General features: G+C 36.9%; 1 protein-coding gene across 3 annotated transcripts in view; it reads right to left on the minus strand.

Annotated features, from left to right (window-relative positions):
- The window catches only part of SCAF4 (SR-related CTD associated factor 4), a 60,454-nt gene that overhangs the window by 3,679 nt on the left and 29,909 nt on the right, over positions 1-26,866 (minus strand). For 2 of the 3 annotated variants that reach the window (XM_055313389.1, XM_055313390.1), the window contains exons 8-19: positions 24,628-24,833; positions 23,929-24,037; positions 21,958-22,122; positions 21,351-21,436; positions 20,501-20,691; positions 19,277-19,377; positions 18,731-18,844; positions 17,464-17,620; positions 15,933-16,090; positions 14,212-14,377; positions 14,047-14,133; positions 13,703-13,894 (exon numbers count right to left, since the gene is read on the minus strand). In XM_055313389.1, coding sequence (XP_055169364.1) covers positions 13,703-13,894; positions 14,047-14,133; positions 14,212-14,377; positions 15,933-16,090; positions 17,464-17,620; positions 18,731-18,844; positions 19,277-19,377; positions 20,501-20,691; positions 21,351-21,436; positions 21,958-22,122; positions 23,929-24,037; positions 24,628-24,833 — 1,732 coding nt within the window. The remainder of the gene's footprint in view (positions 1-13,702; positions 13,895-14,046; positions 14,134-14,211; positions 14,378-15,932; positions 16,091-17,463; positions 17,621-18,730; positions 18,845-19,276; positions 19,378-20,500; positions 20,692-21,350; positions 21,437-21,957; positions 22,123-23,928; positions 24,038-24,627; positions 24,834-26,866) is intronic. The other variant, XM_055313391.1, reaches the window with a different exon arrangement.

Here is a 26,866-nt window from a genome sequence, read left to right on the forward strand (position 1 = left end):
TATCTATATATATATGGAAGAACAGCACATACTAAATTTGGTATGAATATATATACACATATGTATTACTAATATATAGATAATTAGTATCTAATATTGGGAGAGGTCAAAATTAGCTGGAAAAGGAAAATGCAATATACTGATTTTTGGAAAAAGTATGTTAAAAAAAAGTATGTTAACGTCTCCTACAGCCTTCATTAGCTGTTTGGTAAAAATACTTAAAAAACATTTGAAAAATATAATGTACTAGGCCTAATGAGAAAGGGCAAAATATCTGAACCAACTGAAGGCCAGCTCAGGTGTACTCTTAGGAAATTTTACACTTTAAGTCTTAAGACTAGAAACAAATGGGGTCACTGACCCAGAAAATCCACTGAAGAGGGAGGGCTCTTTGATTCTACGTCATCCAAATGCCTTACTATACAGTAACCATCACCTGAAACAGGAATGCTTATAAATAAAGATCGATACACCAGTGCAAAGTTTATTTTTACAGGTCCTCTTTCAAAGCACAGCATAAGGTGTCACTTGCTAGGCCACAATGACGGAGGTATTCATCTTCTTCATTCTTCCTAAGGTGACAAGACGCTGGTGCTGTTGACAGCGGCAAGGACTTACTAGCTTTATTTCCCATTTACATGAGGGTTTCCTCACGTTTTGGTGAAAGTCATACAAATTCAACAATCCATCATTTAAAATGCTATGGCAAACAGGACGGATTTCTGTTTCAGATCAGGACTTAAGTAACACAGAAAGGCATCATCTCTCTCTCTCTTTGTAAGCATCAACATCACAAGGCACATGCTATGGCCAACAGGAGTTACTGTAACATTGGGGATGTTCCATATGTTGTCAGAATATATACTGTTGACCCCTTTGTGCAAGTTATGGGTTATGACTAGACCAGCAATGGTAGAGAAATGCCTGGGTGACACTGATTAAAAAAAACAAAAAAAAGGGATCCCTGGGTGGCGCAGCGGTTTGGCGCCTGCCTTTGGCCCGGGGCGCGATCCTGGAGACCCGGGATCGAATCCCACGTCAGGCTCCCGGTGCATGGAGCCTGCTTCTCCCTCTGCCTGTGTCTCTGCCTCTCTCTCTCTCTCTGTATGACTATCGTAAATAAATAAAAAAATTTAAAAAAAAAAGAATGTTTTAATAAAAAAAAAAACAAAAAAAACAAAAAAAACAAAAAAAAAAACAAAAAAACAAAAACAAAAACAAACCCCAAGAGCAAACCCAATACTTTTATTAAGTATTTTTCTTTCCCTCTCCCCCAACATCAGGTTATTTTCTGGTTTCAACTTGAACCACTTCCTCTCATGTGCTTCAGCAAACATTTAACAAGTCCTGCTGGCTCCTAAATTTTTTGTACAGGCAATACTAAACATAAACAAGAATTTCTACTTCAGTATGTGCTCCTCACATGTTGTTTGATACTACTGTCAGATTTGAATAAACAGAGTGTACCTGAAAAATGTATGTAAACCAGTTTATAACTTTTAACCTGAAGACTCACCAGCTTTGGTATTTACTTACAATACCTTCTTTCAAATGCTTAAAAAGTATGTTTGGTGAAATCTAATCTCACTTAGGAATGACTTTGGACATGTGCCTCAGAAATGAGAGAGTGAGCTCAGAGCCTTCTCCATAGTTAAAATGCTGAAATTATCACATCTATTTTCATGGGTGATAAATATCCTAACATTAAATATCTGACTTCACAAAAATAGATGCATTTTTTTTCATTGCTGATTCAGATCATACTAACCTCTTGTGATCACCCAATACCCACCAGAATTTAAAGTCCAGCACTTTGGTAGCTGGGAAAATGTGAACACACTGAGCTTCCACATGTCAGGTGTAAAGGTAAAAATACGCTAAATACAAATACCACAGTAAGTTACAGCAGAAATTACGAAGTAGATGATTGAGGCAAAGACCTTGTCTCTTCACATACTCTTCAGACTCCTTGAAAATCCCAATGAACATATACAGAACCGCCACATATCCGTATTTCAGATCAAAATGAATTCATGATGGCAAACATTATTCCTATCACTTAGTAAACACTGAGTGTATACCATACAGCAGGGTAACAAAAGCACCTAAGATATGTCCTTTCACTTTTTAAAGAAATGTCCCAATATCTGTAGACTCTAACTCAAATATAAAATGTATTGTATCTAGTACTTTCCTTTTAATAGAGACACCACACATAGACACACTTAAACTGAGCTTTACTTTCCCCACCAACCTTTAAAACATGACCAGTTTACTCTCTTATAGAAATTACTATGGCATATTTGAGTACTTATCTATAGGTTCAAGAGGACAATGCCAAATTTTTAATTAACACTAGAAAAATGGGTAAGAGGTTCAAAGCATATTATAACAAAAGAATTAGGTTCAAATGAATCTTTAAAAGAAAACAGTGACTCTTGCTGGACAATAGAAAAGTCCTATTTCCTGATTTACCCATGAAGACTGGCTTCCCTTAACTACCAATCTTGACAGTGGCCAAAGGATGTAAGGCCACCTTACCATTATACACAACAGATAAACTGGCAATGTTTCTCTTTAAAATATAAACCTGTCTCTAGGAACACATCTCTTAAGTCCTTTGTAACATGCATTTGAGTACAGAGATTGACTCAATGGGATTAACATTTATGGTAATCATGTAAACTACCTACAAAGCATACTTTTTTATAAAGCAAAAATACTGCCTAGTTCATTGATTATGTGTGGATATTTTTATTTGCCTAAAACACTACACACTCAGATCCCTTCTCTCATTTGTAAGTAAGTAGATTTCCATTTAATCCTTCCTGGATTGGCATTTACAGCTTCTCCTGACAAGAGTATTCCCATAGTCCTAAATGCGGGCCTTCAGGCCACAGAAGTGATAAAATTGTGAATTATTATTATTATTTGCAGTGAACATGTGTTGCTTTTATAATAGAAGTTGTATTTAACTAAAAATATACCAGATGGCATAAGCCCTTGATGGGTATGCTAGCTGAATTTCATTTTTTTAGGATAGCAGACATTATATATACATCAATGGGCTATATAGTTATGAGTTACTGAGGTCTAAAGGGCATTCAAAACAATTATTCATTTGCTCTGGAATTAGGACGTGCAATGCCACTGACAACTTTTCTTGAGTTACAAATTAAAAAAAAAAAAAATCACACACGTTGAACACCTGAGCTTTACATTAAGAGATTTCATGTGCTGGAGATATAAAACATAGTCCATTCCTTCAAACAGGATATATAGCCTAACCAGAAACAAAGACATCTGACACGTGATGGAAGAGATGGCACGAGCTACTATGGTAGCAAAGGTGGAACTGCTTCATGAACCCGAATGTGTGCATGAACCTGAGTGTGAAGCCTAGGGTGTATGAACGGGGTCTCAAAACAAAGGACATAACTAGTCAAGAGAACTGCAACAGTGTCTTTGGGCTAGAGAGAGAAAACAAAACAGGAGATGAGGTTTACTATTGAAGCAGCAAGAAAAGAATTTGTGTGAATACAAATTACTACCAGTTAAGGAAAGAGGTTCATGAGGCTGAGCGAGCGGGCTAGCACAATTCAGAGCTGATAAGCCACAAGAAGAAAGCTTGGACCTTGACTTAAGGGATGGGGCGACGACCAAGCCATTTTTGGCAGGGATCATCCCGTGTTCATATTTGAAAGACCTTTCCTGCAAGCAGTGTACAGGAGAGCCAGGTGAGGAAAGACACTGGGAAGCAGGAAGACCCAGAATCCAGGAGGCGGAAATGAGACTGAACTGGAGGGGACAGAGATGAGGAAGAGACATAAAACATGTAATGGGCAGGCCTGAAATTTGAGGTGCAGGAAACATAGCTCTCTGTTCTGAATGAGCAGATGTAAGTATCAGTGCAGTGCAGGAATTTAGAAGAGGAGTTACTTTGGGGGAGACATATGACAAATTTCTACTGAGAGCTGGAAGAGACTGGGTCAGATCTGGTGGAAATGTGTGGAAGAATCTGGTACATGTATCTATAGTTCACAAGAGAAGTCACAGTGATACCCATGGTACAGGTGAGAAAAGGGAAAAGTTCAGACCTGGGCAAACACCACCTCAAAAGTGTCTGAAATTGGGATCCCTGGGTGGCACAGCGGTTTAGCGCCTGCCTTTGGCCCAGGGCGCGATCCTGGAGACCCAGGATCGAATCCCACGTCGGGCTCCCAGTGCATGGAGCCTGCTTCTCCCTCTGCCTATGTCTCTGCCTCTCTCTCTTTCATTCTGTGTGACTATCATAAATAAATAAAAATAAAAATAAAAAAAAGTGTCTGAAATTTTAATACAGCAAGATGTTAAGGCAGGAAAAAAGGGCAGCCCCAGATGTCTGCCTTCAAATTTGAGAATACAAGAAACATGGAATTTAACTTGAAATAACCAAAACTGAACTGTGAATATTCCTAAAACGAGCCAAAACCAGTCATTTCACAATTAAAAACTAAAAGTCAAGATTAAAGGGGAGGTGCCAGCGCTGTCTAGAGCAAAGCTGTCCAGCTGGAATTATGTGACGTTAAGAACAGGTATGTTAAAAGGCTACAGGAGCAGTGAGAGAGGGGAAGGTGGTATCATGGCTGGAGTCCAATGTGCATCTGGAAATCCCAGGACATAAATAAAGGGACACAACGTCTGCCCAAAAGGTAGCTTTCTGCGAAGGACCATAGCGGGGGGCAGGGAGGACAGGGAGACACAGAGAAAGTTACTCAAGGTTTGAATTCGTAATACTTCCTTAGGCAGTGACCCAACTGCTGCAGTTTAGTTGGATGCTTTTTAAAGAGGATATAAATTTAAGTAGGATCCTTCAAGGAAAGCAAGGACTACTAGGTGAAAGGGGAGGAAGGGTGGAGGGAACATCTAAGGCAGCAAGGCAGTTCTACCCTCTTCGCCAAGATCCTACCAAAGCCATTGCCTCTTGGAAGTCCTGGAACTTTCGTTACAAACACCTGTATCACTGCCGAATTCTCACCTGCGGGCACCCCACTCTCTGACGCCCTTCTCAGAAGGTTTGATCCATCCCATGAGGCTCAGCGATGCCCTTCATTGTCTTTACTTTCCCCTCCTTACCTGTCTCAAGAGTCCATGATTCCCCCTCACCACAGCTGCCTGGAAAACCTTCAATGGTTACTGGATGCAACTCTTCTACTCATCTGGACACCAACAGAGCTGAGGGTCACCCCACCCGCAACATGTGAACTGGTCTCTTTTAAAGTTTACAACTACAACCACAAGTGCTTCCTTTCTGGTTAGTAGCCCTAAATTTTCCTAGTCAGTTCACATTCTCATTTCCCTAGATATCTAATTCACATGTTCCGGTTTCTTCTTAATCCTGTCAAATCTTAAAGAGTTTTATAACAAATTCAGTGAGATAAACTCAAGTTTATAATTCACCCACATAAAAAAGTATGTAATTCAATGGTTTTTAGTATATTCAGAGCTGGGCAACCATCACAATCAACTTTAGTATATTTTCATCACCTCAAAAAAACCCAAATGCCATCACCCACCATTTTCAGGCAATTGCCTCCTCCTGCCCCTTCCAGGCAACCATATATTCTGTCTATAGATTTGCCTATTCTGAACATTTTATATAAATGGAATCATACAATATGTGATCCTCTGATGACTAGACCTTCTTTCACTTATTAGTCTATCTTTTCAAGGTTCACCCATCTTGTAGCATGTAAAAGTGCTTTCTTCTAAATTACCAAGTACTATTCCATTATATGGTTTATAATGGAAACCATTACATTGGTTTACCATGGAAAGAAAATAAAAGTTGTTCGAAGAATTTTTCATTCACTTACCTACCACCACATATATCAATTTACCCGTATCCACATCACTCCTACTAAGAACATTATGTTCCTAGGGCTAAGTAAGCCCTTTAATCAAAACCTGAACCCATGCCCTCTTACCTCTGTAAGGATATCAACTTAGCAAACACCTCCTTTCTTGTGCCAAAACCTTCCCCTCTACTGATTTGCCAATAAAGATGCTTTAGTTTCATCCATTTTTTAGAAATAAACTCCGTTACCTTGCATCTCTTTCAACCACCACCCCATTTTACTGTTCCTCTATGTAACAAATCTCAGAGATGTGAAAAAATCACTGTATCCACTTCTTCAGCTCTCATTCTCTCCTGACCCCACATAATTGGGCTTTTGGATCCATCATTCCAAGGAAATCATATTTCTAAGGTTACCCGGGAGCCTTCACTTTACTAAATCCAGGCAGCAAGCTTCAGTGTCCTTCCTTGACTCATCAATACAACTGAAAGTTGCTCCCTCCCGAGGAACTTCCAAGGAACTCTACTTGGCATCCAGAATACCCTCTACTTTACCTCCTTAGCCCACTGGCTGCAACTTCCAGTATCCTCTACCGAATATAACAGTATAGAACAGTGGTTAAAACCACAGGTGTGTTGGAGCAATGCTAGCTTAAATTATGGATTCCCCACTTCTAGCTGTTGATTGGGCCAGGCTACTTCCTCTCTGCTTCAGCATCCCTATCCATAAAATGGGGTAATTGTACCTACCTCTTAGAGATGCAAGGCTCAAATGACAGACACAAACTCTTCAGAAGAGTTCCTGGCATATGGAAGGAACCATGTCTATCTTAGTTCTCAGTAATGTATTCTCAATTACTAAGTGTTGAAGGATTCCTGGGCTTATCCCTCTTACCATGTCTCTACATTCCCTCCTTAGGTACTCTCACAGGTTCCTGTGGCTTTGCTGATGTGTTTGTGGATGACACCCGAAATTACATCTCTAGAGTTTATTCATCAAGTTGTTTACTTACCATCTGCACCTAAATTTCAAAGTTAAAATACCTAACATCCTAACCTGATATCCTCTTTGCATAGCCACTCCTCCTTGACATTTGCCCACTTCAGGGATGGAAAATTACATCCTATCAACTGCTCATGTCAAAAACTCATTCTTGACTCCCTTCTCTCATCCCATATTTAAATAATAATTTAGTAAGGAGGCCCAATCTGCAAAATAATTCAGTGCCCAATTACATCATTTCCTCACTTTATCACCCCCAATGCAAGTGGCTAGCGCATCTCATGGACTGCAACAGCATCTAGAGTCTCCTTTCCACTCTTATCAACTCCTATAGTCTGTTTTCTATATAGTAACTGTCATCCTTTAAAAAATATACATCAGTTATAACTACAATATTCCCCATTGCTCTCATAACCAGGCCCTTGACATTCTCTGAACTGATTGCCTGACACTCTTTTTTCACCCTGCTTCAGCCACACTAGGTCACTGGGGTCCCCCCTCAAACAAGCCAAGTTCATTCTCAATCCTGGCCTCCTTTTGGTCTTTTACCTGAAATGTCTTGCCTTTACGTCAATGGCTTTTCCCCATTTCTCTCCGTATTACCTTAGATGCCCTCCTGAGCCATCCTTGTTAAAACAGCACATCCCTTGTGACATTCTTCCAATCCCTAAGTGTTCCCTGCTTCATTCTTTATAGGATTATCTCCATGTGAAATTACTAGTTTATTATCTAAGCCCCTACTAGAATATAAGCTCTAAAAAGACAGGCTTTTTTTTGTTCATTCGGGTTATCTCTAGCACCCTGAAGGGTGCCTGGCACACAGTAAGGTACTGAATACACAAATGTTGAAATGTTCAAATGAATGGTGGTGGCAGAGATGACGACCAAACTCATCAAGGAGAAAATCTCTCTCAGAAGGCCAAGAGCAGAGGCTATAAGGTCCAGGTCTCTCCCCCAGGATGCGGAGCGTCTTTCTGCTGTTAACTTACAAAGATCTGAAATTTATTTTGAGAAAGGCTGGAATTTTCTTTCACAACCTCCTTTTCTGTTCTTAGTTGCAGTTCCACCTTTTTGATCTGATCCCAATAAAATGAATGTCACTGTGGTATTTGCATGAACCTAAAATGAAATTTTCCCACACAAGGAAAAAAAAATTATCAACCACTCTTCTCTCTCCTACTGATATCCTGAAATCCCTTGGTATGCATACACGTAATTTTTAAAAATCACTGTCTTTTCATCCCAGACCTTCAGAAAATGGAAATAATAGTATAATCCATACATGTCTTTCCTTTGCCTAGATTTACTATTTAGTAACATTTAGAGTATAACTATTTTGAAAAGACTCCCAGACAATTCTCTTAACAGGTAGTATGTTGGGAGCTGGGGAGAACAAAAGAGTAAGGAGCTAGTTTTCAAAGAATGAGAAAGCACATTTTAGTATTATACATTAAGATTATACCAAAAACAAAAACAAAAAATCGTGACTAGAATGTTAACAAGAGATTTTAAGAGAAATTTGAATTTTTAATAGTGCAGGTATACCCGAGAGTTGGATCTGTTTTTAGCACAGGAGTACATCAGGTTTTCATAAAATCCAGTATATGAAAACCAGAATTTTAAATAAAGAGAAATCAGACACAGATTATTTTAAAATGACTCCTTGGCTTTTTGCAAAGTAATGTACAACAGGCTGTCTGGTCTATTTCCTACAGTTCATGTATAGTTGCTTTTTAGAATTTGTATACAAATTGCTATTTTACTTTAACTGGCAAAGCATAACAGCTCTGACTTAATTAAAAGTAGCACTATTAGAGTGAAGAAGTCTGAAATAAATGGCTAACCTATCACTGAATGAGATTTTTCCCTAGGAAATTCTACTTTCAATGTTAGCTGGAAAAAAAAAATCTTACCTGAAATTCTTCACAGCAACATCTTTGTCTACCAAAATTGATCTACAGCCCGGAGTGTCTGCCCCTCCCACCTTCCTCAAGCCCAGAGTGATGTATGTCAGAGATTTAAATTTAAGAGACTCTTTAGGCTGGAATTCTATAGCCTAGGAAGCACGGAGGGACATGGAGACAATGTGATAAGCAGCTTCAAGTTTCTGTACAAGATCTTCCCTATGTGTTTCATTTGAAGTACTTCACCTTCTGAGAAAATACAGTGTATTCATCCATCAATTCATATCCAAGGCAAGTATTTGTTGTGTTAATTATCTACTGAACAATGTTCTATACTAAATTGAAGGTACTGTGGTGAGTATGGTGAGTATGTGGGAAACATTCTACTATGTAACATTAGTGGAATAATTACCAATTTAATACTTAAGAGTACCAACTCAAATATTTTAAAGCCTACAGAGAACACTTTATAGGATAAAGACAACAGGATTTTGTTGTCAAAATAAATAAATCAAATACCTACTAGCTCCCTCCAGCTTATAACTTAAAACCAAACATTACAGCAAAATTCACAATAAGAAAAAATATTAAAATGTAAAAAGTTCTATTAAAAATTAAGTATTATCATTAAAAAAACTACTTTCTAGAATTTTCTTCCAGTTTTCTTTGAATGTTATGTATACTAGATTGGTGCTCTAATGTTCTAATTTAAATGTTAAAAAACACTAACTATAAAAAAATAAAAATTCTGGGCAGAGAAATCCAAGCTAAGTGAAATCACCACAAATCAAATACCAATTTTAAACTAATTACTGAATGTGATGGTAAAACTATTTATCCTGTAAGAAGTTTTAAGGATAACTATTGCATGAAAGCAAACACACCCATTTAAGAATACAATAACTCACAAACCAATTCTGTACACATAATTTCTTGAAGTGTCCAAATTTGGGAACATTAACTCAAATGCTTATTGAGTTCATGCAGGGATGTGTCGAAACCAAGTCTGAAGGGCATCATACCACTGTCTAGCAATTCAGTCTGGAGGCCACCAATCTGTGACTTCTGCATTTGATCTTTGGTAACCAAAATTATCAGTAAGTAGGAAGCAATCTTAAAAATACCCAATTCTTATTTATAAATTTCACCATCATCTATAGCAATGTGACAAAACTAGGGAGACTCTGCATGTTAACAATTAATGAATAGATGTATCTGACAAGAGAAAAGGCTTTAATTTTCCACAAAAGGAAGGAGTCCAAGTTAGCAAAATTTTTCCTTGAAAAGATTATTTTGGATATACTGGTAACACAGAGATATGTAACACAAACAAACATTTTTTTGTGTATTTTTTTTATTGTCTGCAACACCAAAGTAACCCAAATTTCACATTTACAATGAGCTTTTTAATAAAAATATACTATACATATTAGAGATACATGTTATACAAGTTTTTGAAAAGTAAACACATACACTTATACAGTAAAGAGAATAAACTGAGTTGCTATTATCATTAATATTCCTTCTCTCCTAAATGATCAACAACTGTTACCAATAGCTTTTATGAAACCACCACTATCCTGTTTTGGAGTGTGTGGCACTAAGAATGGATTTAAGAATGGATTTCTTCAAAAATTAAGTGATAATGAAGTATTACCGTGCATTATATAACTTCATATTTTCAGACTACCAGTTACTAAAATAATCAGGATCTCTATAAGACGGAGGTTTAGTTCTCTACAAATTTGGTAGTGTGGTGGTAGCTCAGCCCAATTCCATAAACAGGTAATCATCACTTCCAAACTAACCACACTTAACATCTGATCATTCACAAAATTCTTTAAGCCAATCCTTGCAGAACTGCATTGCCTTTTCTCCATATCATCAGGCCTTACTACTGAATTAAAAATTTTTTTATTGGGAGTTCAATTTGCCAACATATAGCATAACACCCAGTGCTCATCCCTTACTACTGAATTTTGGGAGATCTGATGAACAGTTGTTTGGCCCCTGCTACTTTAAAAACATTCTTGCCATGTTTCAGAAATTAAGATCCAAGAACTCAGTTAAGTCCCAAGGATAGGTTCATCTTTCCTTGAAAGAAAACTGAGTATCATGAGTGAGAATACAGATATTATGCTATTTCAAAGAAATACCATTATGACTAACATGTACTTCCTCATTAAGCCAAGTGATAGAACTTGAATATGTGTGAATTTCTGACTTGGTCTAATCTACCATGAAAATATAGGAGGCAACTATGTCAAGATACATTTTTTCCCCTAAAAAGTTTGCTTCCTTTGCCAACAAATAGAACAGTTTAAAATGAATCATAGCTAAAGTACTATAATGAGAATTACAAAGTATAGATCTTCTTGTTTAGATATTTCAAATATGGCCCAAGACACTCCTTACCTGTAATAAGCACCCACCATCACCAAAGGCCCACATCAGTCATTTTATATACATAAGCCCACAGAATCACAACACCCTGGTGTGCCATTTTTCTTTTTTTTTTTTTAAACAGATTAAGAAACTGGAGTTTCATATCATCTTCTAGGCTTAAAGTTTTCTGGTACAGCATAGCATTTCTTTTTATTATCATAAGAGAAAACATTAGAGCACCAAGAAGAAAAGTTGAAAGCATCTTAGAATTCTAATATTCTATTACTTGGTTAACATATCAACAATATCCCAACCTAATTAGTAATCCTCAGTGCTGCAGTATTACATGTGATTACTGCATTTTTTAATCAAAATGCTGGAACTGTGATTCCTCTTTTGGATAAATCTTCCTTTATTTGCACACACATTAAAAAGTCTCCTTTCTCTAAAGCTAAAAATTTATGGGATATTCAAGATTTCTAATTGAAGGAAAATGAAAGGTTTTCTTTCTCATGACTGGAACTAAACTGTTATTTTAGTTAAAAGTACTTATTTTAACAAAACAGTTTTCATTTTATGTCACATTTTGATCTTTCCAGACTTAGGACAGCCTTTAATTTCTAAATTTTATTTTGAAAGTTATAGACAAAGATCATCATCAGAAGTAAAGTATAACAGCCCTGCACTGAAAACCATCCATCTATCCGTTTACTTAAGTAAGAAATGTCCCTCTCTCATGAAAATTCTATTCTAGTACGTATTTGGGAGAGAGAAGGCAATAAAGACATAAAAGAGGGATGTCAGATAATGACAGATGCTAAGAAATATAATTATTTTTCTAGCAATGCTTAACTTCCTAAGTTTGTTTTTCGAGGTCACCAACTTTTGATCTGTGTTTTATTTTGTTTCACATGTTGGATGCAGAGTTTAAATTATGCATCTCAGTAGTGATAAGAAGTAAAGAGCAGAGTCTTCAAGACCTAAATGTTAAAAATTAGAGGCAGGCTACTTATTCTTCAAGGTTATTTGAAAGTAGTGGTTATTAAACTCTTGAGGATGAAGAAAGCTTTCATTCAGTAAATTTACTAACACCAGAAAAAAACCACAAATGCATGCCATTTTGTAAGGAGTTTCAGGTGACCTAATATCCATGGATGCTAGACTAGGAAATTTCATCACAAAGATAATTCACAATCAGTGTCAGTGTGAGGTGGAGGAAAGGGGCTATCAGAAAATACTATCCAACTCAGATTCTGTGATTACTATGCAATCATCTTATTACAAATATGAAAAACAAAATGCTAACAAAACAGATCCAAAGACTTTAAGGTTTCCTGGCTCCTAGAACAATGTTCCTTCTACTACATTTTCATTATGGTGTAGACCTCTTAAGCAACTTCCTCATTAAACAAACTACTTATCATTATGAGGACTACTGCCACATTACTGGTGACAAATTTTAATCCCAAATCCTCTTTTACCATTACCCAGTCTGTGTACTAAGGGAAATAAAAAGCAAGTTTATTATCAGACTAAGCTCAGTCTTAGAGAGGGCAGAAGACAGCATGCTATTTGAAAACAAATTGATTTTTATTATAAACGTAGTATATGCACAAAGTAAAAATTTCCAACAGCACTGAAAGGTATAGACAAAAGTGAAAGTCCTGCATCACAAACTAATGTTCCATAGTCCTACATCTCAGAGGCAACTAATGTGCTCTTTCTCACCTTAAAAAAAAAATCTAAGATTATGAAAGCACACATGTGCACATACATATACCTCTGAAAGATAAAATGGGCTCACAGGACTAGAATGTTATAATACGGGGGATGAATTAACTATCCATTAGGGGAATCAGGTGTTAATTATACTTGGCAAAACCACTTCAAAATACAGTAATTTATTTAAAAGATGGTCACCATAACAAGTATATGAAATAACCATTTATAATTCAAGCAAGCAAGGGTAAAGCCTCTTAAAGATGTAAACAATCTAAATCATACTTCCCTTGATCATAGTAAAACTGTGGGTAAAGAGTACAACAGATAAGCTAGCAAGAGAAAATTGAGGGGTGAGAAAGCATTGCCTCAGACTGTACAACTGTCACTCAGACAATAAAGCCATATTATTACAATGTATCAAAGAATTTCTTTGCTAGCCAACAGAGAATGCTGCCACAGCCCAGGGTTTTATAAAAATTGGTCCAGACAGGAAAAAATTCTAAGTTGTCAAATAAGTGCTATCTCTTAAAAAGCTGGATGTCTGGGGTTATATCAATCACGGACTTCGTAACCAATTCCTTCTCAGAGATTCATCACTTTCCTATACCAAATTAAGATGTACAAATCCACACTTTTCTTCAGGACAAACAAACATGATTTCATCTTTGAGGTTGTCTCTTGGGCTACTCTTGGTAAAGACCAAGTGCACATATTTAAGAGGAAGATCTTCCTCAAAGAAAAATATCAGTCTCACAGAACATTTTACCAATGATAGCATTAAAAAAAAAAAAAAAAAAAAAAACCTAACTTGGGTGGGGGGAAAAAAAACTAATGATAAAAAAATTAACTTACCAAGAAGTGAAACAGGCTGGGTTACAGGAGGGGTGGGCAGATTCGTGGGTGCAGCAGGTGGCACAGCAGAGCCATACATTTTCACACTGTCACCAGACTCGGCGTTTCCTCTAGCCCCAGACACCACTGTTGGAATGGGATTTCCAATAGATAAGTCTTTTGTAGTGTCTTCATTTATACCAGCGATAGTAGCTAAGGAATATAATTACATCAACATGTGAAGCTGAATAATTATCTCCCCAGTCAACATTCTTTTGCCATACTATACACCCTATATTGGTCCATTCTCCCTCCTACTCCCAACTCCAAGAGGACGAGTGAACACAAAGGAAAAACATGCTTACAGTTTGGGATGCTTATTGGTGGAGTGTGAGGAGGAGGAATGGATACTGGTGGAGTTATAGGAGGTGGGGGTCCAGGAGGAAGAAAACCTAGAACGAGAAAAAAGTCAATTTATGATGTGTACCTTATTTTGGGCCCTAAAAAAACGTCGTCTTAACTCAGTGTACCTGGTGGCAAATGCATCGGATTAAATCCTGGGCGCAAAAATGGTGGAGGAGGTGGTGGAGGAGGAACACCAGGGCCAAAACCAGGAGGGGGAATGCCCAAAGGAGGTGTGAAAGTGGGCGGCTGAAGAGCACCAACTACAGGAGGACCAGGCTGATGTGGTGGGACCTGAAGACAAAGAAAAAATAATGAAGACATGTTCCCATCCATATGGTAAATGGAGATGAAGAAAAGATCTTGTTAAAAAAGTTATTTCTAAAATTGTGCTTATTGTGTGAATACATTTATATAATAACAGATGGTAATTAGTGCCCACTATAAATGACAGAATTCAAATTTTTGTTCACTACTCTATGACAGCAAATTCACGTTTTATCTCATGAGCATCTACTGGTGTTCTGAGAATATGGTATGTTAAAAAATCCATGAAAAAAAAAAGTTCCATGGTCAAGGTAAGTGTGAGAAATGCAACTCTAAAAGCTACCTGGCAATTTAGTGCTTAAGATCACAGATTCTCTACCTTCTCCCCTTTTAACTAGCTTTGTGACCCTGAGGTATGTTATTTGGATTAAAGAGATAATACATGTTAAGTACTAGTGCCTGTCACTTAAACACCCAAAAAATGTTGCTAGTATTTAAAAAAAAAGAGAGAAAGAGAGAGAGAGAGAGAGAGAGAGAGAGAGAATCAAATTTAATGCATTAGTCAGATTTCTTTAAATGAGTGATGCTATACATTGAATCTTATTTAGAGCCTCTGCTGGATGGGCATGTCCAAAAGATCAATTAAAGAATTTGCCAAAAAAAAAAAAAAAAATTGCCAATGTAGGAAATCAGTTTATAAAATATGACAACTAATGTATCAAAGCATAGAATTTTCTCCTTACACAGGGAAAATCAAGGGGCAAGGCAACCCACTTTTGTGATAGCTCAGATTTATCTGATTCAGATTTAATCTGAAAAAAGTGAAAAAAGGTACAGGAAACATGCTGAGTATTTAACATACGTTATCTCATTTAATCCCCATAACAGCTGTGACCTAGGAACACCAGAGCCAAAGCCAAGAAAGAAAAGGGATTCTGTGCATTTATAGATAGGAAATTAAAACTTAGATTAGGTGACTTGCCCAAAGTCACCTTTGGAGCAAATGTAGAAAATGAACAGTGGAGCTGGGATTCAAACTATGTTCTGTCAGAATCCAGATTCTCTCCTCTGAAGTAACACACTGACCAGATAGCAGAGGTTTAAAAATATACCTTCATGTTAAATGGCCATTTATTATTAAAAAATTTCATGATAGCACCACAAATTGAAAATTAAGAAATTCTCAAAAAACACCTCTTTTCCCCTCAAAACAGGGGCTTACTGGGATAAATACTTTTCAAGTTTCCTCAGAACATAAAAGTCCCCAAAGAATATAGAGATCCAATAAAAGAAAACAAGAGGAAGACGAATATAAAAAATGCTATTAGGTTTTCACCTCAAGTCTGAAACACAATGAATAATCTAGATAGATGTAAGGCAATATGAATTTATTTTGATTTTATTGTTTATGAAAAAATATGTTGAGTTTATAAACAGTTAAGTTCAACACACTAAAATATGAACTAATATGCACATTTATGTACTCATGTCTTTGAACATTAATCTAGACATACATCTAAGTTTCAGAAAGGTTTATCTTTCAGACACAAGTTTAAATAAATAGTGCTCCAAATATTCTTACCTGTGGAGGTGGCACTGTTATAGGTGCAGGAACAGGAATAGGAGGGACAGGCACTGGTAAAGGTTTAGGTATGGGTGATACTGGTTCTGTATGTGAGGTTTCTGCCCCTCCATTTTGAGCAACTTCATTTTCATGCTTCTTGGGAATTCCTTTCCAATCTATGAGAGTTAAAGAAATTTAACAATACAAATTTACCATTTTCAGTTTATATTTTAAATCTAGAAATTATTTTTTAAATCCTGATTTAAATCAGCATGATTATTATTAAAGAAATACCTACGGGGCAGCCCAGGTGGCTTAGCAGTTTAGCACCGCCTCCAGCCCAGGGCATGATCCTAGAGACCTGGGATCGACTCCTACATCAGGCTTCCTGCATGAAGCCTGCTTCTCCCTCTGCCTGCCTCTCTCTGTCTCTCATGAATAAATAAATAAAATCTTAAAAAAAAAATTCCTATGCTTACAAATATTAATTATTTAAACGAATGAACAATAACAAGCAAAAGAATGCCAATTATGCCTGTCACACAATTGGTAGGTGTTCTTTTGCCTAAGTATTAATATATATGTATTAATTCAGTGAATTCTCCTAACCATCTATAAGTAGGTTCCATTATTACTCCCATTTTATATATGAGGAAAACAATTTGGAAATCAAGGAAAACAAGGTCACATACCAATAAGTGGCAGAAGCAGGACTCAACATATACTTATCTGGCTTGAATCTATGGTCTTAACCACAATAGTGTACTGTCTGGATTAAAAATTCCAGGAGGGAGGAGTAAGGTTCTTTTTACTCTGATCACAAAGCTTGACACACAGGAGAGTCTTGATATCTATGCCTGAACAGAAACCTTACCCTACCCTTAAGTGAAAGCATCATGCACCATGCGGAAAGAGGTCAAGGTATGGGAATGGCCCAGCATTGTTCCACTACCTTCTGGCTCTTGAACCAACTCCACTTGCTTGAAACTCCTTTAATCACTTACTCTCTTTTGCCATATCACCCTGCACTCCTCCTTGTCCACCTCTCTATCGATCTCCAGGTCATGCCCACACCTGCTGTTTTCCCCACTATAATCCTACTGTTTGTCAATTTGGCATTTTTAATATTCAGGCCACAAGTAACTATACATATTTACTCTCGACTGCTTCTCTAAACATTTAAAGGCTTTCAAAGAAATTACTATGAAGCACTGAATTAAAACACAATACCAGTAATGTTCAGTTTGACTCATTTGATCCATTAGAGGTTTTCACAGTGAAAAATCCTACTTAAGATCTATTTATACTATAATGATTAACCCAATTAGTATTATTTATGTCTGAATTTATCACACTAAATAGAAGTTGTATTAAGGGCAAAGACTGTATCTGTCTTATTTACCATTGTTTCCTCAGTTTTTAATGGAGAGACTGGCACATAGTGGTTACTTGAGAAATCTCAAAAATCACTTCCTATTGTGAAGTACATTTTTCATATGTACAATCAAGAAAATAGATGAATCTTAAGAGAAATTAAATACTGCTTTACCTGGATTAAGTGTATCACTGTCCAACATCCCTCCTTCACAAAAACTCTCCAGTTCTTCAGGCTTGACTTTGTCCCATGGAATATAAGTAACACCCAGTTCTACATCCCAATACTGCTTATAATCTGCCTTTATTCCTTTGTTCAAAGCCCAGGCAATCTACAGCACCAATAGTTAAATATAAAAAGAAAGGAAAGGAGAACATCAGTTTTGAGAGTTAACTGTTCCTCACATTTCTAATCACTCAGACCTGACCAAAAGAGCAAAGCAATCTGGCCTCACTATCCCTGGATTTCACTTTGACGTGAGGAAACTGGTTGACCTTTTCTCCTACTTTGTGCGAATTTAACCAGCATTACCCCCTTATCCACTCCTCCAATCACTCACTTCTCAATTAGCCAAAATAAAACTTAGAGAAAAGGAAAATAATGTTATCAGGAAGAGGCCAAATGAAGTTCCCTGCACAGCCCAGCATACTGGGGACCACTTCCCAAAGTCTTGGGTAGCTTAGAATTTATATAAGATCAGACAAAAATCCTTTTGCGGTGCAATCAAAGGGTAGAGCAGAGTGTTATGACACTGAGGAAATGCAGACTCTGGCCCCTAATGGAAGAATATCCATGTACCTGTATCTTTTTCTCTATCCCATTGAGTATTTTAAATAGTTTATTCTAAGAATGAGATCGCAAACTTTACTCAACTGGAAGAGCATGTGACTCTCAATCTCCGGGTCATGACTTAAAAGCCCCACGTTAGGCATAGAGATTACTTAAATAAAACTTTAAAAAATTTTCAAAAGACGTATAAAATCCAAGAAATCTTGAATGACAAAATACTTTACTAAAAGACATTATATTGGGCAGCCCCAGTGGTGCAGCAGTTTAATGCCACCTGCAGCCCAGGGTGTGATCCTGGAGACCCGGGATCGAATCCCACATCAGGCTGCCTGCATGGAGTCTGCTTCTCCCTCTGCCTGTGTCTCTGCCTCTCTCTCTGTGTCACTCATGAATAAATAAATAAAATCTTAAAAAAAAAAAAGACATTATATTAAAACACAATTAAAAATACCTTGATGAACCTATCTGCATTTTTTGTTAAAAAATGAAATTCCACAAGAACCTAACATTTAAAATGTTAACATTTAGGAGATAACCTCTTTAAAAAAGATACATAGGAAATACCTCAGTGTCCAAAATTAGTTTTTAGAAAGCCAAGCAATATTATGTGTTAAAATTTTTAAAAAATGCATTACAAGGTATAAAACTGTACCTTTATGGATTTCTGGTTCACTTTATAGTTTCCTCGGCTCAGTTTCTGCAGGGCACGATAAGCATCTTGCCTATGAACCATAACAATATAGGCACAACCTCTGGGAGGAATCATCTGCTCCAAAACATTTTAATATTATAAAATATAACAAAACCAAAGAGCAATAGAATAAATAATAACCAGTTCCAACAACCCCCACTCTCCTGCCACCCCCTCCTCCCCACCCCACAACAAGACAGGTTCTATAATCCGAAGTTAACGTATCCTAAACTGGCAATTCAAGTTTGGTCTCAACTGCCAGTTTTTAATAAACTTACAGTTCTCCAAGCTTTGTTAATATAGTTTTCTAGAAAAGGGTTTCAAATTAAACTTGGTTACCTAAGAAATGTGGTTAAATAGAGAATTCTAAATATGGACTCAACACCTACACTAGCCACATCTTCTACAAAGCTGTGCAAATGTAGCTTGGGTCTCAACTCCTTAATTTCATAAAATGACATTAATCACACCTGTCCACTGTCATTACATAATTTAATAAACACTCACATTAATTGATTCAATTGGACCAAACTCTTCTAAGAGACTGGCAACATCCTGTTGAGTAGTCCTTTTGTCCAGCTGTCCCACCCAGAGTGTAGTGCTACAAACTTAAAATAAAATTATAATCACAAATATATACATATTCGGTAATAAGCACTGTAACTTTGTACAATAAAAAGAAAACCACTGTAGAAAAAAAAATGCACAAGTCACATAATACTATAAGGTTAAGTGGTAAATCCTATATACAACTAAAAACATTCTAAAAAACTGTGGGGAACGCCTGGGTGGCTCAGTGGTTTAGCACCTGCCTTCAGCCCAGGGCATGATCCTGGAGTCCCAGTATCAAGTCCCACATCGGGCTCCCTGCATGGAGCCTGCTTCTCCCTCTGCCTGTGTCTCTGCCTCTCTCTTTCTCTCATGAATGAAAAACAAAACAGAACTGTGGTAGTACTTCCATAAATGGAATAGGATAGTTAACAACGTAAGAGTTGAAAAAATCTGGCTCATTTGTGGACAGATCTAAAGACTTCCTCTATGAAAACTCGGGCCAGAGATGCAATAATCTGCCCAAGGTCACCGTTGGCAAGTGAGCAGCAGAAGACCTAATCCCAACTCTCTCAATCAACAACCAGCCCACACTTTCCTCCACTAATACCCCTGTCCCTTACAGACTACCAAGCACACCTGAATGGTTTTTCTCTTATGCTGTGTCCTAGGTAATAAGCCTCCTGGAATCAGAGGCTTTATATATGCTCTACTTGCATTACAGATTAAAATTTCAATAATAACTATAACAACTACTTCAATAATAACTAGTAAATCTCAATAATATAACATACCTTATTAAATTTTAAATACATGATGAGATTCAGGAGATAATGCAAGCTAATATATTCTGTAAGCTAAATCTTTATAAAAGTTCATCTGGAAAAAAATAAAATTTCTCCATTATGTATAGGAGAACTAGTTAATTGCTTTCCATTTCATACATTAAATTCAAGACATTACTTTATTCCTTACCACTGTTTGGTTCACTCCTTATTACTGCCTTACATCTAGCTTAACCATCAAAGCAAATTCAAGGGTGTACACCAAAGCACAAACAAGAGACAATAAAGCTTTATTATTATTTTTTTAATAAAGCTTTATTTTACTAACAGTTATAAAACATTTTAAACCCAGGACATGAAAAAAAGAATTCAAGTTTGAATGTAAAGGTTAATTTACCACTCGCAGTTTCTGGTTTGATTTGAGGAAGCCCTTTTTGTCGGCGTTCTCTTTCTTTTTCTCTATCTCGCCTTTCTTGGGACCGAGATCTAGGAGAATGCCGGCGTCTATCTCTGGACCGAGATCGAGAACGTCGATGACGGGACCTTCGAGATCTAGAGCCAGATCGAGATCGCCTTCTTTTTGGTGACCTAACATTTTCATGAGGTGGAGAATGGATAGAACATAGAGAAAAAACTGAAAATGTAAGCAGGTATTAATCTGAGAAAGAAAAAATGTTAACTACGTAGTTTAATGTTTGAATATGTAATAATTCAATAGTGGAGAATTTGTTAAAAAAATTTTATATGTTGTAAGTTAAAAAGCATGCATGTATTTTAAATGAGGTTGCTAACTTTTAAGTGTCTCTCATCTTTGATAACTCCGCACTACGGTTAATTATGTACTTGGGAGTTTAAAAAGCTAACTGTCATCATTGAGAAAAATTGCTTATTGGTATCTATCTTTTCAGTTAACTTCTTTTCTGCAACAATTAAAAATGTTATGATTATAGTATTACTAATTACCTTTTCACTTTTGTTGGCTGATAAGCTTGTAAAGCAACTTTGAATACATAGTTTCTATCATTTTAAGTATACACGCATGCAGGCATTGGAGCAACTCAAGGGGAAAAGCATGGGTAAGATGACTGACCTTAGTTTTTTACAGAACTACTTCTACTCCCACTCTACACATACAGGCATACAAATATATCAAATGTTATTAACACTGTGTATCTAAAAATAATCCATTTTCATTTTAATGTCTCCTAAAACATACAGGATTGGAAAAACATTTTTTTATCAATTACCTGGATGCTGACCTAGATCTTGACTTTCTGTTATCAGACATGTGCCGCTTAACCTCTTGAATACAAGGCTGTTCTACTTCCATTTCCTTTAAAAAAACAAAACAAAACAAAAAAAACAACCACACATCATTAAATGAGAAAACTGGAAATTAGAGAGGCAAGATGACAACAAAATCTAAAAAAAGCTAAATTACAAATCTCTTGCCTTGACAGTTTTTTTCTACTTGCTTGACACCACATTACTACTTTAATAATGACTGCCCCCCATCAGTGAGGGAAAAAATTTTTATATGGTTCACAAAATTAGAAGAAACACTTCTTGACTTCTAGAAACTCATAGAAGTTACATACAATGTTACTAAACCATTGATTACAGTGGTGAACCAGGCATTGGTTAAACATTCTATACTCTATCTCAGTCCTCACAGAATCCTATGGAAATGGGTGTTATTAATACGACCACTTTTCAGATGCTTCAGGCACAGAGAGGGTGAATACGTGGCCCAATGAACGAACTTTCTTCACATTTAAAAATGAGGATCACAATCAAACAGGCAGGAATCTGTACATTAAATCAAGGAAAATCAATTTGAGAATAAAGTTTTACCTGATGTGCCTTCTGTGTAAGTGGTTCATTTTGTGCCTGGAAAGAAGCTTGGAAAGGCTGCTGCACGGGTGGAGTTGGAGGAATCACAGACTGAGCCATGGGAGGAAATGGAGGTGTAGGAAGAAGGCCAAATCCTGGCATCTGTCCATTAGGAGGAAGTGGAACCTTTTGTTTTTCAAGAAAGTGTGTGAGTAGATTTTAAATAACAGCTACCAAAAATAATTACGAAAAATCCTTAGTTACTTGATATAAAACTAAAATATCTTCAATAAATTTGATCAATAAAATTGATCAATAAAATTGATCACTATGTAGTGACACCCAATGATTAACCATTTCCATAGGTATAATATATATTTGAAGAACTGTTACATATCTAAGTACACAGGCTAAAAATCCTATAACTTTTTTTTTTTAATTATGAATACACAGGCTTGACTTTATATATTTAAAGACAATTTCATTTACATGAGGAACAATGTGACAGACTAAACTTTAAAGGTCAGAGAGGTACTGCATTGCAAACTGTCTCCCTTCAACTTCAAAGGCCTTTTGGGAGGTAGAGTGGCATTGATGTACAGGTTCATACTTTTTAAAAATTCCAAGGGGAGTTTCAATTAACATGCCTACTTTTAGGGTTTAGAATACCCTAATAATAAACCACAACATAACACATTTCTGCATGTGCCATTCCAATACCAACAATATTAAAAGTATAATTACAGGGGCCCCTGGGTGACTCAGTCAGTCAAGCGTCTGCCTTCGGCTCAGGTCATGATTTCAGGGTCCTGGAATCAAGCCCTGTGTCAGCCCTATGTTGAGCTCCCTGCTCAATGAGAGCCTGCTTCTCTCCCCCCAACCCAACCCCCAAGTCCCTCCCCTCCGCTGCTCATGCTCTCTCATTCTTGCAAATAAATAAAATCTTTTAAAAAGTCTAATTATTGTCACAAAGTATTCCTTCTAATTTATTTATAAGCTTTCAGTAACTGTTAAACATATTTTAAACAAGCTTATAAAAGACTTCCCAAACTTCATTCATCAATAAGTCATTAAAATCACAGTATTAACTTCCTGTTAGCAAATTACAGAATGGACCAAACATAATACACATAAGAAAATGAATATGCTCTGAAGAGATTTCTAAGAACTCTTTCTTTTTTTTTTTTTAATTTATTTATGATAGTCACAGAGAGATAGAGAGAGAGAGGCAGAGACATAGGCAGAGGGAGAAGCAGGTTCCATGCACCGGGAGCCTGACGTGGGATTCGATCCTGGGTCTCCAGGATCGCGCCCTGGGCCAAAGGCAAGCGCCAAACCGCTGCGCCACCCAGGGATCCCCTAAGAACTCTTTCTAAACCAAGACTATGAAGTAGTTATTTCCCAAGGCTGGTTATAAAACAGAATCTACAGAATTTTAATACAGATTCTTTAGATTTGACTACAGTAGTGGATCCCTATACCTCTATAATTTAGCTGTGTAGTCAAGTTTAGGAAATTCTAAATAGAGGATTTGCTGAAATAAACCCAAAAAAACAAACCCTTACTAACTTGAGGTTTTCCAGAGTACTTTGTTCCTTTCACTGCAGATTTCACAAACCATATTCCTGAATGCTGAGAACTAAAAACCCTCTACAGCATCTCAACATTTACACCAAAAAAGGCTCAACACAAGGGAAAGAGCTACACCATTAAGCAAGCCAGGTCCCTGAAACAGAACTATAATCTCTCTCTAAATGATTTTAACAAAAACACCTATTATTAAATTACAAGCATGTAATATTTAGTATGCTTGTTTTAATTAAAGCTTTAAAAAAAAACTCAAATCAATTATATACTCAACAGCTTTGATTGCAGCTGCAGTAATACTTAGCCAAACACACAGCTAAATATAATGGTCTGTGAAGTGCAATCCATATGCTCTAATGAATAGATTTTCACTTTAAAACTCAGCGGCAAGAAAAATGTGTATACCTGATGGTGCACTGGATCCTGCTGTATTGCCATAATTCGAGGCTGAAACTGATCCATATTTTGATGTTGTGTATATGCTGGCTGCTGCATGCCATCTCCAGGAAACCCACTAAAAAAAGATGAGCAATCTTTTTATCCATTCAAAAACACATAAGATTCTAAGCCACATTTTTATACTAGAGACATTAAGAATGTGTTGCTCAGGAGTCATTAATAATCAGTATCTTACTGAATCATGTGCTTGCCTACACTCATTTATACATTCACCATTGTTTCCAAAATAAAAGCCATTTTTAACTATAAATCTGGTAGGATCTCCTCCCCATTCAAGTGAAGACCCGTATCATAATTTTAAAAAACAATGACTATGTGAGTCCACTTACACACATTTTTTTGGATATAGTACAGTATTATAAACATATTTTATCCTCTATTATTGTCTTAACATTTTTTTTTCCTAGCTTACTTTATTGGAACACAGTATGTTAATACATATACAAGCTGCGTACAGGTTCGGCCTCTGGTGAACAGTAGGCTATGTTTTGGGGAGCCAAAAGTTATGATGTGGGTTTTCAACTCTGGGCAGGCTGGCACACCTAACTAACCACCATGCTGTGCAAGGGTCAAATGCACTTGTGTTATACCTTATAATGATTCCCAAACTCTGTACCCACCGAGGAGTGCAGGAAAGAAACTTACAAGGGTGCCTGTGGAGGGGAAGCGGCAGGTGTGGTGGTGGGCGCGGTGGCGGTGGGCGCTGGAGGAGCAACTGCCACAGGAGGTGTGGCGGTGGTGGTGGCGGTGGTGGCGGCGGCGGCGGCGGCGGCGGCGGCGGCGGCATCTTCCTTCTTTGATTCTTCCACAGCTTCTGGTTCATCATCATAATCAAATCTATCAAGTAGCTTCTGGAATAGGTATACCAATATTCCATTTTAAAACTGGTATGCGGGGGGGACATCCCTGGGTGGCTCAGTCAGTTAGGTGTCTGCCTTTTCAGCTAAGGTCATGATCCTGGGGTCCTGGGATTGAGCCCTGTGTTGGGCTCCCCGCTCTGTGAAAAGTCTGCATCTTTCTCTGCCCAACCCCCATAATCTCAAATCTTAAAAAAAAAAAAAAAAAAAAAGATTTAAAAATTGGGATTCGGATACACTACACAAGACTGATAAAAACAACGATATTTCCTAAGATCTGTGATCCAGCACACTGTCATATACCATCTCACGTTCCCACTCGCCCCTTAGGATCTTGGTTCACAGACAAACCACTGCCACATAAATGCCATCTGAAAAAGATTTGCATGTATGAAAATGGGTATACATTTTCAGTTAACTGTAAAATGTACCAAGACCATCTTATCTAATTAATCACTATAAATGCCTAAAGAAAAATGTCTGTATGCTGGTTGCTCAAAAACATACTGAGAGGACCCAAAAAAAAAAAAAAAAAAAAAGAATGGCATAGACAGGGACATGAAAATATTACTACCTGGGCACTAGTTTCTTCCTTAGGACTTCACAGCTCATGTCAGATTACCAGAAACAAGGAGGAGAGAGAGAGAGGGAGGGAGGGAGGAAACCCCAGCACTTCACAAGATCACGTGTCTGGAAGAAGAGTCATTTAAAAATAAGATGACCTCTGTTCAGAAAGGGAGGAAGGGAACACCACAAACACCTACTACTACTTCTATTACTACCTACTGTGTTTAAATACCTACATATGGTATTTCATCACACAAGCCTGCAACATAGACAAAGTTTAGATATAGTTTCTTCTTTTTACAGACAAGGAATCTAAGGACCAGGTGATTAAGAAACATTAGTAGAGCTGCAAAGTCAGCAAATGGTAGGAACTAGGATGTGGACACTACTTCAAAACTCTCAGTCCCTGGCATTCAACAAGCAGTCTTTTCCCTCAAGCTGTGCCCATTCTGGCCATAGATTTTTTCAACTTCAAATTCCTAAACTTACGTTGTTCTGTCTAGAAATTATGGTTCTACTTTACTAGACAACAGATTCCTAAATTAGAAAGGAAAGTCTCAGAAAGAAAGAAAGAAAGAAAGAAAGAAAGAAAGAAAGAAAGAAAGAAAGAAAGAAAGAAAGAAAGAAGTCTCCTTCTTGGACAACACTTTCTTTCTTTGTAATTCTAGGTCATGTCATTAAGTTATTATAACTGAGCGATCTAATTATGACCCAGGCAGACACCTTGTTGTTTTACATACACTGGCATATCTAGCCCTCACAGCAACAGTTAAGTGTAGGCATTACCATCACTACTTTACAGTGCTGTACACTGAATATATAAGTAACTCAGCGTCAAGACAGAGTCAGTGACAGGAGTCAAAATTAAAGCTCAGATTTAGATTGTCTAAAAAAAGCAAAACCTCTGGTCTTTGACATTTATCATCTATGGATATGTTCTTTAAAGTTTTTGGATTTCTACCTATTGCTTTGGAAAATGATTTGAAGCAATTACAAAATTAAACTGAGATCTAAAAAGACATTTTTTTACTTTTTAGGAAAGTGAACATCTAGGAAGCAGCCTAAATGAATTGTTCCCAATCAAGCTGTTCTACTAGCTTAAAACAGACCTTTTACTCACAGGTAAAGCAAAGAATTTACTTTTCTAAATTTCACCTAACTGACAAAAACTGACCAACCAACCCACTTGAGGTATAAAATAGAGGAATTACAATTCAAATTAAAAACAACAACGAAAGGATTCCATCAGCATTATTGTTATTCAACATTTTTGGTTGTTATTCAACATTTTTGGAAGTCCTAGTCCTCAGTACATTAAGAAAAAGAAACAGGCATAGATATTGAAGAGGAAAAGTCATATTTAGTAGCTTTCCAGAAATCTGAGAACATCAACTAGAAAACTAAGTGTTTAATATCATGACCATTTAAAAGATTAAAAAAATGAACATGAAAAATGACTA

Source organism: Nyctereutes procyonoides, unplaced genomic scaffold (genome assembly GCF_905146905.1).
Source record: "Nyctereutes procyonoides isolate TBG_1078 unplaced genomic scaffold, NYPRO_anot_genome, whole genome shotgun sequence".
Lineage (NCBI taxonomy): Eukaryota > Metazoa > Chordata > Mammalia > Carnivora > Canidae > Nyctereutes > Nyctereutes procyonoides.